Genomic DNA, 20,506 nt, shown 5'->3' with positions numbered 1-20,506 from the left:
TTCTTCTGACATTACAAATCAGTATTTTAAAGGCATATGTACTTTTCACTCACGATAAAAAAGTTTTAAGGGTGTCATAATAGATCAAGGGGGTAAATTCCATGTCACATTTTCATCAGTTATTTTCCATAACTGCAAGTTAAAATTCCTTAATGTTTAACAGTAAACTATTTAACACATCCAAAGACATGTTTATAGGAACTTCTCAGAAGTCTTTGTTCTCTGTGTGTGTTGGGGAGAAGGGTAATGTATCCTATAATACTCAACTTTATTGACGTATAATTGACAAATGATAAACTGTACATATGTAAAGTGTATAATTTAAGGAGTTCTAAAATACCTATATACCCATAAATCATCAAAATTAAGATAATGACCCTAGCCTCTGTAGCTCAGTTGGGTAGAACATCGTCCCATACACAGTGGTGGACTCCTGGTGAGGGCTCATACCTGGGTTGCGGGTTCGATCTCCAGTGGGGGAACATGAGGGAGTCAGCAGATCGATATTTCTCTCTGTCTCTCCTTCCCTCTCTCTAAAATCAATTTTTAAAAAGTAAGATAATGAACATATCTATCACTCTCAGGTTTCCTCATGCCACTTTATAGTTCATCTCTCCCTCCTCACTCAAATTTTTCTTTGCTCTTTTGTTTGTTTTCTTTTTTATATTGTGGTAAAATATAAATAACCTAAATTGGCTTTGCTTTTTAACTGCTTACTTTTTGAAGTACTGAATCATCTTGTCATATGATTCAACTTAAACAGCCAAACACATGGTGAATATCATTATACTAGATAAGCAAAACTGAATCATCTTGTCATATGATTCAACTTAACCAGCCAAACACATAGTGAATATTATTATACTAGATTAGCAAAGGTGCTCCCTCTAAGAGTTAAATACTGCCAGCGTGGTTTCAAAGATATTCAAAAGCCAAATTAATATGGGGTTGCTAGATCTTGTAACACTGAGTATATCCCACTAAATTAAAAAACTCATACAAAAATATAAAATACAATGAGAACTCGAGGCAAAAGAAAAGGGTTGTCTGACTAGCTATTTAAGGCTAAAGGAATATTCACAAACAGAAAAAAATAAAAATCAAGGCAATCATATTATTAACACATTATAAAGGTCTTTAGTAAGTAATAGTGATATTAATATATTTTACCTGTATTTCAATTGAGTACATACATTCTTTTTTTTTAATCTTCACCCAAGGACATTTTTCATTTTTTTGTTCAGATAGAGTGGGAGGGAGAGAGAGGAAGAGAGAGAGAAACATTGACGTAAAAGGGACACATCAAGTGGCTGCCACCCTCATGACCCAACCAGAGCTGGGGACAAACTGCAACCGAGGTATATGCCCTTAGTGGGAATCGAACCCAGATCTCTCGGGACCACAGGCTGAAGCTCTAACCGCTGAGCCAAACCGGTCAGGGCTGAGTACATACATTCTTCAACAAAATCTCTCCATCTGCTTTATAGAAACACCTCTAACCAAATGTCTATGGCAATATTAATCAATGTTTTTATCCATGCTCCATTTTGAGAAATGTACAACTCTTTAACATCATTCCATCAGCATGGTATAGTGATTAAAAGTCAGAGTACCTAAGTATGAATCCCATCTCTACCGCTTACTAGCCATGAGAACTTGGAAAAATTCCTTAATCTTTCCAACCCTTAGTTGCATCATCTAACAAATGAGGTTTACATGGGGTAATCCACGTAAAGCCTTAGTTCAGTGCCTGGCACATAGTGAGCGCTTGTAAACATTAGCTACTATTATTATTTAGTAGTAGTAGTTATCATCTGCCTTAAAGTCTTCTGTGTATCCCCTATATCAAAAAAGATTTTGTCAAGTTTCTCCCCATATGATTACTGTTACAAAAAATACACTCTTAATGTTAAAGTGTGATAAAATATGAAGTGTGCTATATCTCCCCTAATTCTACCCAGACAACATTTAAGAATCACTGTTGTAGCAAGAACTCTTCCAGAGTCTGATGTTAAGCTATAATGAAGAAACATTAATACTACTACTCCCAACAGTGAGCACTAATATAGCACCTGTATGCCTAAACACTTTTAAAACTCTCCTAATATTCACAATCCTGACACAAGCATATTATTTTTATCACTATTTTACAGCTGAGAAACCGAAGCACAGAAAATGATGATGTCACACAGCTAGTAATTGGTGAAGCTGGAAATCAAATTTAAACAAAACAAAACAAAAAAATCAAATTAAAATTCAGTTAGGCTGGCTGCAGACTACATACCCTTAACTACTACTGTATACAATATAATACAAGAAGGTACCTGATTATCTCTAAGTATTTGAATGCCTGTCATGTTGGATAGGGCAGATACTTACTGTGTGAAAGTCCAGGCAATATAACATGGATCGCTGGTTGGAAAAATGCAGACACACAAATTCTAATTAAACAAAAACCTTTTTAAAAACAAGAGTTCTTTTTAAGAAGAAGGAAGGAAGGAAGGAAGGACGGAAGGAAGGAAGGAAGGAAGGGGTAGTCTCAGGAGACATTTCATTTTGGCACACCAGGACATTCAAGCAGAAGTTGTATAGAAATACATTTACTTGGGGCATAAAGTGATGGAAGGAGACTTGACTTGGGGTGGTAAACACACAATACAATATACAAATGATGTATTATAGAACTGCATACCTGAAACCTGTATAATTTTAATAACCAATGTCACCCCAATAAATTCAATACAAAAAAGAAATACATTTAGCCCAGCCAGAAGGCTCAGTTGGTTGGAGCATTATCCCATACACCAAAAGGCTGCAGGTTTGATTCCCAGTCAGGGCACATACATAGGTTGCAAGTTCAATCCCCAATTGGAGCACATATGGGAGACAACCAATCTCTGTGTCTCTCTCACATCGATGTTATTTTCTCTCTCTCTCTCCCACCCTCCTTCTCTCCCTCCCTTTCACTCTCTCTAAAATTCAATGGAAAAAATATCCTCAGGTGAGGAGGAAGGAAGGAAGGAAGGAAGGAAGGAAGGAAGGAAGGAAGGAAGGAAGGAAGGTAGGAAGGAAGGGAGGGAGGGAGGGAGGGAGGGAGGGAGGGAGGGAGGGAGGGAGGGGAGGGGGGGAGGAGGGAGGGAGGGGGAGGAGGGGGGAGGGAGGGAGGGAGGGGGAGGAGGGGGAGGGAGGGAGGGGGAGGAGGGGGGAGGGAGGGGGGAGGAGGGGAGGGAGGAGGAGGAAGAAGGAAGGAAGGAAGGAAGGAAGGAAGGAAGGAAGGACAGAAAGCCCTGGTCAATGTGGCTCAGTCGGTTGGGCATTGTCCCATACATCAATTGCTGGCTCAATTCCTGGTCAGGGCACATGCCTGAGTCGTGGGCTCAATCCCCGGTGTGGGGCATGTAGGAGGCAGCCAATCAATGTTTCCCTCTCACATCAATATTTCTCTTTCCCTCTCTCTAAAAGGTAATAAAAAATCTTTAAAAAATAAAAAAAGAAATATATTCATTTTGTTGGTCATAATCCTGTTGAAGTCTAACTTAGTTGATCTTTTTGTTTGTACCAATCAGTTTTAAAACATTTTCAAATCTTGACCACCATTACATATAATTGTACCCAATCTATAAACTTGACAAGAGTGGTTTTAGGTCTCCATTCAAGTCACTCCTAAAGATACTGATCAAGATAGATATATGTCATCATATACCAATGTGACAATCCACTAGAACTCTCTTTCTTCATTGAGATCCACCCTAATACTCCTTAAGTTAGTACAATGTAAAACACAATGAAGTTTATCTTTGAAAAACAGAATAGAGAATATATTTAGAATTCTTAATGAGTTAGGGTATTCAATTAGATGTAAACCAGTTTCACTGTACTATCACACAACTCACATGTCTCTATCACAGTCCTAAAGATCATTATGATAATAGCAATGATAATAATCAGAGCTAATACTTACACAGTACTTTCTATGTACCAGGAAGTTATAAACTTTATCATATATTAAATAACTTAATCCTCACAATAATCCAATAAGGTAGGTAATACCATTATCTCTTTTTTGACAATGAGGATATTGAGGCACAGCTAGGTTAAATGACTTGCCTGAGGTCACACACCTAAGACAGGGCAAAAACAGGATTTGAACCCAGGCATTCTGGCTCTAGGGTCTGTGTACTTAACGAGAACATTACACTGCCTAGTAAAAATGGTCACACATGAATTTAATCAAAATCACTTATTTGAACTCTGGTCCTGTGCTACACTGTGCCAAGCAGGATTTTTTTTTTTTCAGATTCTTATTAGAAATTTTATTTAAAAAGTTACACAAACTATTTGAACAGCTGTTAGAGTTAGAAATAGTATATGCAAAGGACTTAGCACAGAACATAGTCCAGTTTTAAGCATATGCTAGGTATCTAACAATAATGATCACTATTATTTGAGTACTTTTTTTTCCTTAGAATTTCAAGAGTATGTCTAATGTATACTTTATACTTTCTACCTTGGACTCTTTGGAAAGCTATTTTAAATCCTGAGGCAGCTTTGCCATCTTTTCTAACATTTCATCTACTTTTTCCCTACAGTAGTCAGATACCATTACTTATCCTTATGCTTGCTCAACCTGAGTCTAAATGGTCCCTGTTTTCTTTATAACATCATTTATTTATTTGTAAACTTTACACTTCGGTATTACTACATAGTATGCAGTAGATATGCAATATCATATAGAGATCTCGGCAATAATTAGACAGTAGGAGGTGAGTTTTTCAAAGAAACAATAGTTTTGACTCTAAAATTATTATTTCTTTAGTAGGTTCAGGTCAATACATAAAGACCTTAATGTTCTTTTATTGTGGAGATGAGCAAACCCGGTTGCTTTCTGGTTTGGTAAACTCTATCTAGCTATTTTTCAAGCATTATATGGCTGTCAACTCCTCAGATGTATTCAGCCAAATACCTTCCCCCTTAACTTCTAAGTGTGTGTGTATTTCAAAGGAAATTGAAACCATGAATTTCTAACTTATTCATACTTAAGTATCAAAGTTATTGTGTTTGTCTTGGTCAAAACTTACAGATTCTAGCTTCTATTTCTTTGACCCAGGAAACCTGGAGAGGTTGGCAGCAACCAGCTTTTAGAGAATAAACCAAACTGGTTGTCTGGGTCTGGGAAGCTAGTTCACATTTGTCCTTCAAACAACATTTAAAATGACTTTTTTTCCTTTGAATTCTATGGCAAGGGTAAAGAAAAAACAGAAGTGCCTCCAAATCTCTCTTAGCTGATAATAACAACTAAAATGAAAGGAATCCCAGAACCTCTTGATGGAAGGGGTTGGAGGGGCAGCAATCTGGTTGGAAGGGTATAGGGGTAGGAGTTTTGTGTTGGAGGACAGTTTACACAGCACTTTACATAAGTCTGAGAAAACATCAACTCTTTGTGTCAGGAAAGGGCAGCCCTGGCCAATTTGGCTCAGCAGATAGTGTGTCCGCCTGCAGACTAAAATGACGCGGATTCGATTCCGATCAAGGGCACATACCTCAGTTGCAGTTCAGTCCCTGGCCCTGGTCAGGGTCATGTGGGAGGCAGCCAGTTGATGTGTCTCTCTCATATCGATGTTTCCCTTTCTCTCTCTCTCTCCCCCTGTCCCCCCCCCCACCCCCCACCTTGTCTGAAACTAAATGGGAAAATAATCTTGGGTAAGAATTAAAAATAAATAAATAAATAAATAAAAATAAAAATAAAGGAAAAGGCAGTGGTAACAGGGAGGGGAGGGTGGAATATGGTTGTAATTGGGATTCTTGGTTCTCCTTCCAAGCCATTCCTTAGTACTGCTTCTGACCTGACAACACCATCGTCTGGACCCACTATTTTAGGGGCTAGAGTTTCCAGAAGCAAAAGGAACCACTAAAATACTAGTTAGGCAAAGAGTAACAATAAAAGGCTAGAAGGACATGAATATCAAGCATGACAAACTCACAGCCTTGTTAAATGGCCAGGTTATTTTGTTGTGATCCATTTTTTTTCCTGGTAACTTTGGAAAAAAATATGTTTTTATTGATTTTAGAGAGAAAGGAAGGGAGAGAGAAACATCTGTGTGAGTGAGAAATATCGATCAGTTGTCTCCCGTACCGACCCTGACTAAGGACTAAACCTGAAACCTGGGTATGAGCCCTGACTGGGAATCGAACTAGGGACTTTTGGTGCACGGGATGATGGCCAACCAACTGAGCCACACCAGTCAGGGCTTCCTGGCAAGTTTTTATAATATTGGCTCTCTTCCCCAAAATGACAGAGCATCATGTGAATATGCATAGAAGACATTCACTCTGAAAATATTCTCTAGAAGGCTGTCCCCTAGAGAAAGGCAAGTTGAAAAATTCTGTAGATTTATGTTGGCTACCTATTATATGGCACAGGATGGAGTGATCATACTTTAAAAAGGTAGCCTTAGACTGTCATAAAAATCAACAGCTGTGCAAACATTGGTCAGTTTACGAACCAATTTTAAACTAATATTTAAAAGATGTACCTCCCCCCTTTCAGTTGCAGAAGAGACCCATGGAGAAAGAATTTAAATTTATAGAAGGGAAATGTTTAAGACATCTGCTTATCAGCACCTAGTTTTATCATGTTAACAGGTTATAACTTCCAAAAAAAAATCTTTTTTTTTTTTTTAACAAAACCAAGTGTGGTAGGCAGACTCTAATATGGACCCCAAGACTCCTGGTTCTATATTCCTGGAATTCATGCCCTTGAGTAATCTGTTCCCCTATGTGTGCACCTGTGACTTGCTTTTAACCCAACAGAGCCAAGCAGGAATAATTTCAACTTTCATAAAGACTGGGCTCCCTTCCCACTGGGCATTCTACTGGCAGACTACTCAGGGACTCCAGAGGCTTGTTTTGGTTTGGGCCGCAGTAGAAGAGTAGAGACGGAGGAAAAGAAGGGAGGGTAAGGCTGTGACAGGTGACATAAGATAGTTTAAGCAAAGTGAATCTCAAGACTCACCAGATCGAAATGCTTGGACAAAGATTATCAATTCTTTCTTTGTAAATTTGAACCTGGAGACATGGTTCTAGAAACAATCTAGTGGCCAACCTATAACCAGGAGGAGAGCCTTTTTCAAAACAGGAAACAGAAAGATAGCAAAGCTGATGAGAAAAGTCAAAACCTGAACTAATTGTGCCAACCAATACATTCCCCCTTTTGGTTAAGTCAGTTAAGCTGTGTTCCTTATCACTTGGAACCACAAAAATCATAATTGATGTACCCAATACATAGCAATGATGCCCGGAACACAGTAGGTTTCACTTAGTGGTTAGAGCATCGGCCCGCGTACCAAAGACTCATGGGTTCGATTCTAGTCAAACCTGTTGCGGTTTGATCCCCAGCCCTGGCTGGGGTCATGCAGGAGGCAATTAGTCGTTGTGTCTCTCTCACATCAATGTTTCTCTTTCTCTCTCTCCCTCCCTCCCTTCCTCTCTATCTGAAGATAAATGGAAAAAAATATCCTCAGGTGAAGATTTTTTTTAAAAGTATATTACCCTATCTGCTTACACTATTCCTTATCTGCTTACTTACAGTTCTTATGTTTTCTAAAGATGACTTTTGTGTTTGCATTATATTTTATATTTACATTAAATTAAACATTACACATTAGATTTAAACTGAAGTCTTAGGAGCCTTTGATTTAGAACACAGCTAGTACTTTTTGGGTTTTAAATGTACAACACTTTTATATTTTATCTACTTTCTTAGGAGACAGAAAACACCAAGGTCACAGACATTCCATAACAATAACCCTCATACCTTTCCTCTGGAATGACTACTAATTTTTAAACTTTGATTTTATAGTTCTCTCAAGTTTTTTCATTTTTCACTGGCTTTCTTAGACCATCCCCATGTCCCCTCACAGCTACTAACTTATGCGCCACAAAAGCATATAAAATGATTTAATAATTAGTGCCTAAAATGATGGAAAAAATTACCCTGTTTCCCTAAAATTTCAATATATGCCTTCTAGGGAGTGCACATCAACTTTGTTACTGAGAGAAGCTAGTGGGAGGATGAGAACATACTGAGGATAGTAAATACATGTTGGCTTTTTAGTTCATTATACTGAAACTTAGCTGTACCTAAAACCATACCACCTTTACAACATTCACAATTGCCCAGTAACTACTGAAGACCTCCAACCATGAGGATCATATTTCCCAAACTCTCCGTTTATGATAATTGCACCTTTGTAATCAACCAACACTATTCAAGTAAAGATGCAGTGATGGTCCTGAAAATGGAGATGGTTTTAAATATCTACATTCAAGAGGGGGGCCTGGCTGGTGTGGCTCAGTGACTGAGTGTCGACCCATGCACCAAGAGGTCACCAGTTCGATTCCCCGTCAGGGCACATGCCCAGGTTGTGGGCTCAAATCCCCAGTGTGGGGCATGCAGGAGGCAGCCAATCAATGTTCTCTCTCATTGATGTTTCTCTCTCTCTCTCTCCCTCTCTCTCCCTTCCCTCTCTCTAAAAACAATAAAGAAGAAAACAAAAGGAGGGAAAATACACACACAGGGACTGGCTTCACATCAGTTTGTCCAGCAGGCAATGAAGTTGGGAAAAGAAGGCACCTCCTCAAAGCCAATATAGTAGTATAAAACCAAAATGGGGATGGGGAGCAGGGAATTGCCTGATACTTAGCAAGTGGATCCTGGCTTCTAGCCATAGCAACCACATTAATTAAACTGAGATGTCAGAATAAAAGTAGTTGGAGATAAAATACAGAGCCTCCCTCATGAGTCCATTAGGGTAGGCCAAACTTCGTGTTTCATTAGCGGTTTATCCTCCCAAAAAGTTTCTTGGTCAAAAGAAGCTATATTAAAACAGAGACAAAGGGAGCTAGCAACTAGAATGCAGCATTTGTAAGGTCTGATCTTTCCAGCACTGCTACCTATTCAGCCCCTAGTAAGTCACCTTATCTTAGTCACTCAAACTCAAATTCCACATTCAAGTACAGATTTTAATATGAACGTAACTGCCCACATCACCAACCACCCTGCCTATGAAGTGCATTAGTGTCTCCAAATTGTTTTCAAGATACAGAAAGCAGTATTGTGCCTGTAATTTTTACTCACAAAATCTGGCTCCTTTTCTGCTGATTCACCTCCCAGTACACACTGTTCACTTTATTCTTCAGTGTTCCAATAGATGCCTGCCTGGATGCATCAACTTTGCTACTAAGAAAATAGAGAATAAATGGAAATGTGTGTGAGGGGGTAGGGGTTGTGGTGAGAAGACAGAGAATAGATCCAGTCAAGTGTTTCTCCAATACAAATGTCCTGAAGGAGTCCAAATCTGGGCACTGGCATGCATATGCTTGTGTTTTAAAGATGAAAGCCTCCTACAAGTGCAGTTTTAGGGACTCCTGCCCAATCCCCTCCATTCTACTTCCTTATTACTAGTAGATCTAATAAGCACTCCAGGGTGAAAGAAAAGGTAGACTCGGCTTCTTAAACTATGTAACAACCTAAATAATAGCAAGTTGCAATCAGTACACTCTTCAAGTTTCAAAAATCTAATTCAAATTTAACTGAGTACTACAGAGAACTATCTGCAAAAAGAGGAGACATAAATTTTTCTTTTGCATTCTATTCCTGCTTCTTCCATCTCTGGGCCTTCTATTATCTTCCTCAGTAAAACCCTATGTTCAACAATTTTCTATTGACATTCAATGCTCAGCTCCAAAGCTGAGTGAGCAAGTGTACTTCATATTTGGGATCTTTACCAACTTCTACCATTGTAAGCTTAACAAAGTGGTGCTCTCAGAGGCAAGTTCTGTGAACTCATAGGTTAAAGTGCATCTGATACTCTTAACATTAATCATGTCATCTGCTATATATTCAGCCTTTCCACAGATAACAGTGCAGTCACATTAACCCTTGTGTAAAGACCTTTTAAGCTTGAGGGAGAACACGTTTAACCCATAGTGGGGAGGAGGAGGGACCGGATTCAAGAACCATCAGGTTTCCTAGATCAGGGGTCAGCAAACTACAGCTCACAGGCCAAAATAAACCACAGCCTGTTTTTGTAATTAAAGTTTTTTTTGGAACACAGCCATGCTTATTCATTGATATATTGTCTATGGTTGTTTTTGTGCTACAACTGCAGAGTTAGTTACCACAGAAATCTTAAGACCTTCAAAGCCTAATAGTTACTACCTGGCCCTTTACCACAAATGTTTGCCAACTCCTATCCTAGATGAAGACAGGAGCAGGTTTATCAATAATTTTGTAGCAAATTCTACCTAGATTATGCAAACAGTTCTAAAGTGGAAGGCAATGCTAGGCATAGTATTATTTCAAAAAATTGTACTGTAATTTTTTGATACAGGATTACTTCAGTTTATGTCACTAACCCGTATATATCACCACACTATTTAGAATAAGTCAAAAGAATGCCTGATTTGGTAAATTCTAAATGTAAAGAAAAATTCCACAACATGGCCTGCAATGGCAGTTACTTTATTTTATTTATTTATCCTCACCTAAGGATATTTTTCCATTGATTTTTAGACAGAGTGGGAGGGAGGGAGGGAGGGAGAGAGAAACATCAATGTAAGAAAAACACATACATTGGTTGCCTCCTGCATGCACCCTGAATCGAACCTGCAACCCAGGTACATGCCCTTGACTGGGAATTGAACCCATAAGTCTTTGGTGTGTGAGACAAACTCTAACTGCTAAGCCACACTGACCAGGACATGGCAGATTACTTTTAAAACAGAACTCAATGTTACTCTTCAATATTTGAGGCCAGAAAATTGCCACATCTAAGATTTTAGCTTTGAACTTGTTCTCTTTTCTAATTTCTTCAGAGAAACCCTTATTCAACAAACACTGAGTGGGCACTTACTTTATGTCAGACCCTGGGTTAGTTCTGGAACAAAATAACGCTTATACTTGGGCCTGGTCACACAATAGAAGATTTCAGGAAAGAGATTAACCTAAAAATCACAAGGGACACTTTTAATAATTGTTAAAATTAAATGACTTTGCTCTGCCACTGTTCTACTAGAAGATTCAGTGAATAAATGCTGTGTTTAGATTGTGCTCTGTCTCAAGTGGGTTATGGAATTTATATCTCTAAGACAAGGTCTATGATAGATTCAGTGAGTCTGAGATTTGGACCAAAAAAAATCGTATCTTTATTTTTACTAACCTCTGGCAAATTCACCATTTCCTTCAACTATGAACATAAGCCACAACTGTAATAGTAGACTTAGTAGAATAATAGACTTTGTCATCAATAGAAATCATAGATTTTTCTCCTCTTTTTTTAAATCCTCACCCAAGAATATTTTTCCATTTATCGCAGATAGGGTGAGAGGGAGGGAGGAAAGAGAGACAGAGAAATATCGATGTGAAAGAGATACATCGACTGGCTGCCTCCTGCACAATCCCAGGACTGGGGACAAACCGAGGTACGTGCCCTTGCCAGAATGGAACCCACGACTCATTGGTCCTCAGGCCGACGCTCTAACTGCTGAGCCAAACCGGCCAGGGCAAAAAATCATATATTTTCATATCATATTACACTTGTTACAAATATCTTATTTAAACACATGATCACTTAAAAATCATTATAGTAATAAGACCTGCTGATAGTAAAAATTTACTGTATTACTAAAAAGCACATAAGTACTGTATCACACATTTTAAGATACTTTGATAACTATATTTCAACATAATTTGTTTCCCTTTAAATTATATGTATTTTATTTTTTGCATATTAAAATATTATTCCAAAAAGGGATTCCACAAGTTTTCATCATACTGCCAAAGGAGTTCATGACACAAAGAGATTAAGACTTCTGCCCTGGCCGGTTTGGCTCAGCGGTTAGAGCGTCCGCCTGCGGTCCGGAGAGACCCGGGTTCGGTTCCCGCTAAGGGCATGTACCTCGGTTGCGGTTTGTCCCCGGCCCTGGTTGGTCGTGCAGGTGGCAGCCACTCGATGTGACCCTTTCACATCGATGTTTCCCTCTCTCTCTCTTCCTCTCCCTCCCTCCCACTCTGTACAAAAAATGGAAAAATGTCCTCGGATGAGGATAGAAAAAAAAAAAAAAAAAAAAAAAAAAAAAAAAAAAAAAAAAAAGACTTCTGCCCTGGCCGGTTCTGCTCAGCAGTTAGAGCGTCGGCCTGTGGTCCAGAGAGACTCAGGTTCGGTTCCCGCTAAGGGCATGTACCTCGGTTGCAGTTTGTCCCCGGCCCTTGGTTGGGCAGGTGGCAGCCACTCAATGTGTCCCTTTCACGGCGATGTTTCTCTCTCTCTCTCTCTTCCTCTCTCTCCTTTCCGCTCTATCTGAACAAAAAATAGAAAAATGTCCTTGGGTGAGGATAAGAAAAAAAAAGATTTCTGCTCTAGGGTCAAAAATAAACAAATAAAATCACATCTAAGGTAATTTTCTGTAGATTTTAAAAAAACATTTTAAATGGTCACCATTTCTTTTAAGTGCCATACACTTATTTTGTTCTCTAATATAGAGCAAAGACCAAATGTCACTATTTTTAGCAGCTCTTGCTTCAAAACTGGTTTGAAAATAGTTGCAAATGTGACACACAGCCCAGCAGATCCGTGGGTTCCAATGGCTTTACTGATAGTCATTCTAGTCCAAACATAGAAAGCTTCAAACTAATATAATTTTCAACGTTTAACAAGAGAGTTAGAAAAAAAGAGAGAGAGAGACAAACAACAACAACAAGAACAACAAACCCTGCTATATGTCTATTTACTAATCTGGTTTGCAAATAGTAACACATAGTCAATTTTAAAATTATGTATATTAATGAGATAATGTATATAAGCCAATCTAACACAGTGCCAAATATATATTATAGACTCACAAACAGTTTCTTTTTTTTCTTCTGGAGTGGTGCTCTGGCATATACTGCAAAGTAGAGTATGTAAAAATGTGTATTCCCTAAACTTTCTGACTGAATTGTAGAAGAAGGGAGTTAGGATTTAAATTTTGCCACAAACACTCATAAAGCAATTAAAATAAATCAAACTTCAAACACATGTCCAGGTACCCATTTGACAGGGATAATGTAAAGAGAGAAGTTAGGACTAGAAACAGGAAAGTGTGAGCTTAGGTAACAGAAGGTGATAGAAGTCACCCTCTGAGCAGATAAGCAGGAGGGTCGTGCCCTTATCTCCTCACTAGTTCCTTCCTAAGTCATATTGTTTTTCTAATGTGACTAATGTGATGATAATGTAAAAAAAATGTAAAAGCAGCCACAATCTTAAGTAAAACAGAACTCTCACAGTCCAATAATGATTAGGAAGTACTCTGACTTTAGGGTTTCTCTAAATGAAAAGATTCCTCCAAAACCATGACTTTTAGAAAAATGTATTCTTGCTCTGGCCGGTTTGGCTCAGCGGTTAGAGCGTTGGCCTGCGGTCCAGAGAGACCCAGGTTCGGTTCCCGCTAAGGGCGCGTGCCTCGGTTGCAGTTTGTCCCCGGCCCTGGTTGGTCGTGCGGGTGGCAACCACTCGATGTGTCCCTTCACATCGATGTTTCTCTCTCTCTCTCTTCCTCTCTCTCCCTCCCGCTCTGTCTGAACAAAAAATGCAAAAAAAAAATGTCCTCGGGTGAGGATTAAAAAAAGAAAAATGTATTCTTTCTGTTCTGTTTTAGGGTAACACAAACATTGGTGTAAGAGAGACCTGTTTCTGTTTGATTCAGAAAGGAGGTTATCTCTATTAGTAGAAAAGCCAGATGATCTGACTTCAGATCAGAGTTATGCAATAACAATAACAAATTATTAAGCTTGCTTTTTCTATGAATACGTCATTAATTAATTCTCATCAGCATTTATAACATGCAGAAGTTACTCAACTACTCAGAGGAATCAGGTCTAACCTAGGGGTTAGCTCCACAGGGGAATCATGAATAGGGTCAGGTGGTTTACAAACTCCATGAGACTATATACAGAATTTGGTGAGCAGTCATATATTTTAGATTATTAAAGGGTTGTTTATTCAGCAAAACCGTTACCTCTGCCACAGTTAGAAAATGTAAAACAAGAGAAAGCAATAATTCTTCCCACAGTCACAGAGTAAGTCAATGTCATCAGATAAAGTAACCTGGGACTTCTGAATCCAAGGCTCTATCTGACTAGATCATTTTCCTCAAGGGATCATATATCCAAAGAGGAGGTCTCCAAGAAAAATAAAACCTCATTTGTTTATGGAAAGAGAAATTATAAACTGAAGAAGGAATAAAGTTAATTCTTTATCAAGCAGTCCATTATACTGGTTTTCAAAGGGAATTTGCAAAGCAAGGTAGGTCAAAAAGAATCATTTCATTCAGGGAACACAGAAGACCCCAGAGGCAGTGCTGCAGCCTCCAAGCCTAAATGTCTTCTTTTCTATGGCATATATTCTGCTCTGGAAATTCTTCAGTGGTTCCTTTAGTTATGTAGAATGTAAAGCCAATCTAATATTCTAGAAACAGGTTTAACTATCCATTTTTTTAAGCTAAACAAAGGCTATCCCTCACCATTCCCAACTCATTTCCCATTTAAGAATCTTTCTGAACTCTCTCCCCTATGACAAAGTGCTTATGTGTACAGGAGGTGTAAAAATTAGCTCAAGCTTCTTCTATTAAGATATATTTTAAAAACTGGGTGGCACAATCAGTGGTACCTTCTTCAAAAGGCTGTAAAAAAGGAGGAGGTAAGTCTGGCCGGTTTGGCTCAGCAGTTAGAGCGTCGGCCCTTGGACTAAAGTACTGAAGGTTCAATTCCTAGTCAAGAGCATGTACCTTGGTTGTGGGTTCAATCCCCAGCCCCAGTCAGGGTAGTGTGAGAGGCAGCCAGTCCATGTGTCTCTCTCATATTGATGTCTGTCTGTCTGTCTGTCTGTCTCTCTCTCTCTCTCGTTCCCTCCCTCCCACTCTTTATCTAAAAAAAATCAATGGAAAAATATCCTCTGGGTGAGGATTTAAAAAAAAAGAAGAGGAGGTAGTGTAACTCACTTCAGTTCATTTCATCTGCATCACTAACAGCCCTCATGAAAGGAAATCAGTAGGAAATAAAACCAAATGCAGAGTCTCATTCCCAATATGCCAATCTTGGCCTCTAGTGCACAAATGAGCGCTGAATATCTAAATACATTAAAACCGCCCCATGTGGCATTCTAGTCACCATTGTTGACCTTCCCAAAGTCATCCTTTCTTCTCTCTGATGGTCATCATCTATTTGCCACTGATTACTGCACCAAATTCCATTCTCAACAAATATCTTTTTACTAGCAATTCTCTGTACTTGAAGAATCACTAAATATCAAGATTGAAAAGGACCCTGAAGGTTCTATCTCCCTGCTCCCATTTTTTTTCTTGGCAGAATGTTATCTCTATCTGCTGTTCCCTTCCTAAGCCTTGTTCCTACCTGCCCCAAAGCTTCCCCTTCCTCAATGTCTATTCCTAGCAATTTTTCCTATTATAGACCCCTCTATCTTCATGCCTCTACAAATATCGCTGTTCCTATTTCAATATATAAGTTTTGTGCTCCCCTGAGATCTTCAGTTTCAGTCCTCAGACATAACCAGTCACCTCAATTATTTTTGAGAAGCTTTCTTCCTGTTAGGTCTATCTTACAGAGCCTCTGCCTCAAGGGTAGATCCGATCTTTGCAACAGCATCTTTGTACTTACAAACAGCCATTAATCATGGCAATTCAGACCTGAAAGGAAACTCAGAAATAATCTAGTCCAATGTTTTCAGACTTTTTTGTACTACATTTTATTTCACATATTTTAAGATATATGAAATCCATTTTACACCACAATCTCATACACACATAACTGAAACCAGTTTCATGAGACAATACTTACCCTTACTATGTGAACAACACTGAAAAATTTCTGTTTTTTAAAATTCAGGTGCCTTGCCCAGCTGGTGTGGCTCAGTGGTTGGGCATCGACCCACGCACCAAGAGTTCACGGGTTCAATTCCAGTTAGAGCACATGCCCAGGTTGTGGGCCCGATCCCCAGTCGGGGGCATGCAGGAGGCGGCCGATGGATGCTCTCTCCCATCGATGTTTCTCTCTCTCTCTCCCTCTCCCTTCCTCTCTCTCTCTCAAAATCAATAAAGAAATTTTTTTTTTTATTTCAGGTGCCATCCACTAATGGATTTCACAACCTAATACTAGGACAGAACCCATAGTTTAGGAAACATTAATCTGGTCCAAACTTCCTATTCACCGAGGAAGAAGCTGGAGTTCAGTGGTGTAGTTCCCGGCTAGAAGTAGTTTGTCCCTAACGTTAAACTCAGGTCTGTGTGATGAGTCCCAGACCAGTGTCCTTTCCGGGAAAGACCGCCTCTGCCCAGCCACAGCCACTCAAGCACAGCCCGTGCCCAGACACAACCCTACAGTACCATCTCCAGTCACCGGTCCCACACTCTTCTCCAAGTCTGCCCCTCAAAGTTACCGCTCGTCGGCCAGAGTCTCTCCGCAGCCGCTGCCTCGGGCTCCCTTGGGTCAAAGTATCGTCACAGTCACCGTCCATAGATCAGCCTCCTCCGAATCACTGGCCCTCGGTCACAGTCCCCACGCAGGCAGCGCCTCTCACTTCTTCGGTCATAGTTCCCTCGCAGCCTCTGCCTCGTGCAGGCTGGGCTCAGGGTCCCCCTGCATTCACGGCCCCCGGGGCGCAGACCCCTCGCGAGCAGCTACCTCTCGGTCACAGTGCCCCCGCCGTCACTGCCCCGGTCACAGTAGCCGCGCAGTCCCCGCCGCACACTCCCCTCGCTGTCACTGACCCCTCTTCTTCCAGTCCCGTCGCGGTCCCAGCCCCACGGGCTCCTCACACAGAGCCGCAAGCAGGCGCGCCCAGCGGGCCCTCACCTGCAGCTCCGTCCCCCGCCGCCCGTCCCGGCGGATTCCTCCCGGGCGCAGCGTCACGGACCAGGGAAGTTGAGGAGGTGGTGGGGAGACGCCCGGGAAAGGCAGCTGACGGAACAGCGGGCCGGAAGTCCCGCCTCCTGCCCGCCCTCTTGTCAATCCGACGCGACTTTTCCGTGAAAACCCCGACACTTGACACGGTAGTTCCGCCTCCACCGAGCCCTGGGGGAGGGGCGTGACTGAGCGGAACCCGACGGAGGGTGACTTGGCGGAGGGCCAGTCTCCGCGCGGAACTGGCGTGGGCGGTGGCCTCCTCGTAAGGAGATGCACCTGTGGACTGTCACGCGTGTTCCCGGCAGTCCGCAGGAAGCAGCGTTAGCCCGCAGCTCCGTCCTCCCAGGCGGACCGTCTGGGTCTCCCCACGCTCTCCCCAGCCCCTGGCGCGCCGTGCCAGACCCTGGTACCAGGGCGTTCACAATGCGGGTCGCCGTGACACCTTCCGCCGAAGACCCCGCGGTCCGCCTCTGCCTCACCAACTGCCCACTTTCCCCTACCGGGTGATGCAGAGAGAATTGAGCTCCGCCGACCAAGTCCTGTAAAAACCTGCAGCTGGCTCCAAGCCCCCTTTCCTGAATAGTATGAACCTACATATAATGAATTGTCATTTCTGACCCTGGTTGGCACACCAAAGAATCCCTAGTAACCGAGGGCTAGTTGAGTGGGAGTGGCTGGAAGAGAAGGGGGTTTTATGGACAGTGACCTCACACGGTGATCTGATCATAAATTCCTAAGTCATGGGGGGTAGTCAGCCCCAGGCACATAACTTTTTTAGTAAAAAGTTTATCTTTGCCTTAGCAAGTCCTGTCCATTGTTTCTGTGCATCTAGGACAGGTTCACACACCTCTGAAATGCTTCCTTTCAGACCCTCTCCTAAAGACTGCTCTCAAGAGTTTATCCTTTAACAGTTAAAGTTTAACTGATCCCCAGCTTGCTTTCTTCCACCATCATGTGATCTTCCTTCTGTTCCCTTCTTAGCCTCAAATGCATAAAAGCAGCTGCAAACTTATTCTGAATAGTATGCTCCCTGACATATGCCATCAGTTTATCTTAAATAAACTCAGAAAAATTCTCTACGGTTTTGGATGTTTCTTGGGTCAATAAGTAGATTTGAGGGAGACCACTGGTAGGAAATCACATTGCATGGTGTCTGGTGAGAAATGTTTTCCTTTGCTAGAATGAACCTTTGGATCCTATAGATGTAAGGCAAGTAGATGCCCAATATTATGGGAGAAGTATGTAAAACAACTTTTTTGAAATTAATTTATTTTTGTTACAGATGTTTCTCCTTTTTCTCCCACTGATTCCCCCCTCCCTCTCCCTCCCCACCCTGTCCCCAGCTTTGTTGTCCATGTCCACTGTTCATGCATACATGCATATAAGTTCTGTGGTTTATCTCTCCCCCACTACCTCCTTTTCTGGGGATTGTCAGTCTGTACCCCACTTCCACATCTCTGGGACTAACCCATTCCTCAGACTATTATGTTCATTATATTCCACAAATAAGTGAGATAATATACTTGTCTTTCTCTGTTTGGCTTGTTTCACTTAGCATGATACTTTCCAGGTCCCTCCATGTCATCTCAAAGGATAAGAGATCTTTCTTTCTTACAGCTGCATAGTACTCCATTGTGTATATGTACCACAGCTTTTTTATCCATTCTGTAAAACAACTTCTTAATATGGTTTCTTATTCATTTATTTATTGGTCTACATGCTTGAAAGTGGCTAAGAAGAAAGAGGGTGAGTAAACTTATGCATCTGCTGAGGAGCCTCAAGATTTAAATTGTGGCTCTTTCTCTTTTTTAATCCTCACCCGAAGTTATTTTTCTATTTATCTTCAGGTAGAATGGGAGGAAGAGAGAGAGAAACATCAATGTGAGAGGGACACATTGACTGGTTGCCTCCCGCATGACCCAGACCAGGGCGGGGATGAACCACAACCGAGGTACTGCCCTTGGCCAGAATCAAACCCATGATTCATTGGTCCTCAGGCTGACACTCTACCACTGAGCCAAACCGGCCATGGCTGACCCTTTCTCTCTCTCTCTTTTTAATCCTCACCCAAAGATATTTTTCCATTTTTGTTCAGATAGGGTGGGAGAGAGGGAGGGAGGGAGGGAGGGAGGGAGGGAGGAAGAGAGAGAGAGAGAGAGAGAGAGAGAGAGAGAGAGAGAGACAGACATTAATGTTAGAGGGATACATCGACTGGTTGCCTCCTGCATGATCCCGTCCAGGGCCAGGGATGAAATGCAACCGAGGTACGTGCCCTTGACCAGAATCGAGCCCCTGACTCATTGGTCCTCGGGCTGACGCTCTAACCGCTGAGCCAAACCAGCCAGGGCTGACACTTTCTCTTTTGTATTTCAAAGTTATTTGCACGAGTCTCTATTAAACAAAAATTTAACTCTGACAGCTGAAAGTCTTTTTATTTATTTATTTATTTACTTACTTACTTACTTTGAGAAAGGTTTTATTTAGCCAAAAATACTAGCCAAAGAAGACCAGTCTTGGCATATGAAGTCCAAGTCACCAACAGCATACATTTCTGTCGCCCTGGAGTTTGCCACAGTTTTTTTTATCAGCTGGGGAATGGTGGTGGGGAGAAAGAATATGCTGTCCAAAAGACTTTGTTACAAAGGGGGTGGGAGAAGGTGAAGTGGCACCAGCTCTGGGATAGCACTGAGCCCTCAAGGAAGAAGTGTCTGCTCCTTTGTACTGATGGGCAACAGTCCAGAAAGTTCATTCACAAACAAGAAGTGGAGCTCCTGGAGTTGGAAGTTTCCTTATTTTAAATAATTGTAGAACTAGCCACCTGGAAATTAATCTGAAGTTCGATATATATATATGAATATGAGCAGTCTTTTGTTAAGAGGTCCACAGCTATTAACAGGCTAACTGTTCTGTCTCTCTCACTCTCCAGCTGCTATAATTTAATTTAGAACATCTCAGAATTTTCTCTTTGTCAGCTCATAGACTAAGGTGCTCCAAATAAGGACAGCTAGCTGGAAAAGACACTAGGGACTCTAAGGAGAAGATCATTACAAAGACAATGGAAGCTGGGATAGCAACTAACATAATTTTGGAGAGTCTTATAGGAGGACTAATTTCATACACAACTTGGAAGCTCTCAGACACTGTCAGAAACTCTGACACTGGAAAAACCCTGGAGAAAACAGATGCAAGTTTAAGCTAATAAGCTGTGTAAGGTAAAGAGTGGAAAGAGCTGAGCAAAAACAATGAGTGAGAGATAAAGGAAACAATTCAAAATGTAAGGAAAAAACTTTATGCACAAATAAATTTATCTCCTTGTTATTTATAATAGTATAAAATTAGAAATAATCAGTCCCTCAATAAGGGCATGGCAAAAATAACCAATGGTACATCCTAATGGAATAAATGCAACTATTAAATTAAATTTATGAAAATCAATGCAAATAAAACGGCATAAAAACTACACACGACATTATGAGAAGTGAAAAATCAGATTACAAACTTGTATATATGGTTTTTAAAAAACACTATAAGTAAAAAAGCACTGGTAGA

General features: G+C 40.8%; 1 protein-coding gene across 5 annotated transcripts in view; it reads right to left on the bottom strand.

Annotated features, from left to right (window-relative positions):
• PCYT1A (phosphate cytidylyltransferase 1, choline, alpha) overlaps positions 1-17,012 on the bottom strand; it is a 61,137-nt gene extending 44,125 nt beyond the window's left edge. For 2 of the 5 annotated variants that reach the window (XM_036242801.1, XM_036242803.1), the window contains exon 1: positions 16,907-17,012. Coding sequence is in view for 1 of the 5 variants with exons in the window: in XM_036242799.1 (XP_036098692.1) it covers positions 2,325-2,357 (33 nt within the window). In the remaining 4 variants the exon portion in view is untranslated. Of the gene's footprint in view, positions 1-2,324; positions 2,413-9,136; positions 9,239-10,913; positions 10,993-16,906 lie in introns of those variants that run through there. The other 3 variants (XM_036242802.1, XM_036242800.1, XM_036242799.1) reach the window with 3 other exon arrangements.
• Positions 17,013-20,506: the final 3,494 nt, after the last annotated feature.

Source organism: Molossus molossus, unplaced genomic scaffold (assembly GCF_014108415.1).
Source record: "Molossus molossus isolate mMolMol1 unplaced genomic scaffold, mMolMol1.p scaffold_m16_p_5, whole genome shotgun sequence".
NCBI lineage: Eukaryota > Metazoa > Chordata > Mammalia > Chiroptera > Molossidae > Molossus > Molossus molossus.
The sequence above is the reverse complement of the archived record's forward strand: the minus strand, read 5'-3'. Positions and strand labels throughout refer to the sequence as shown.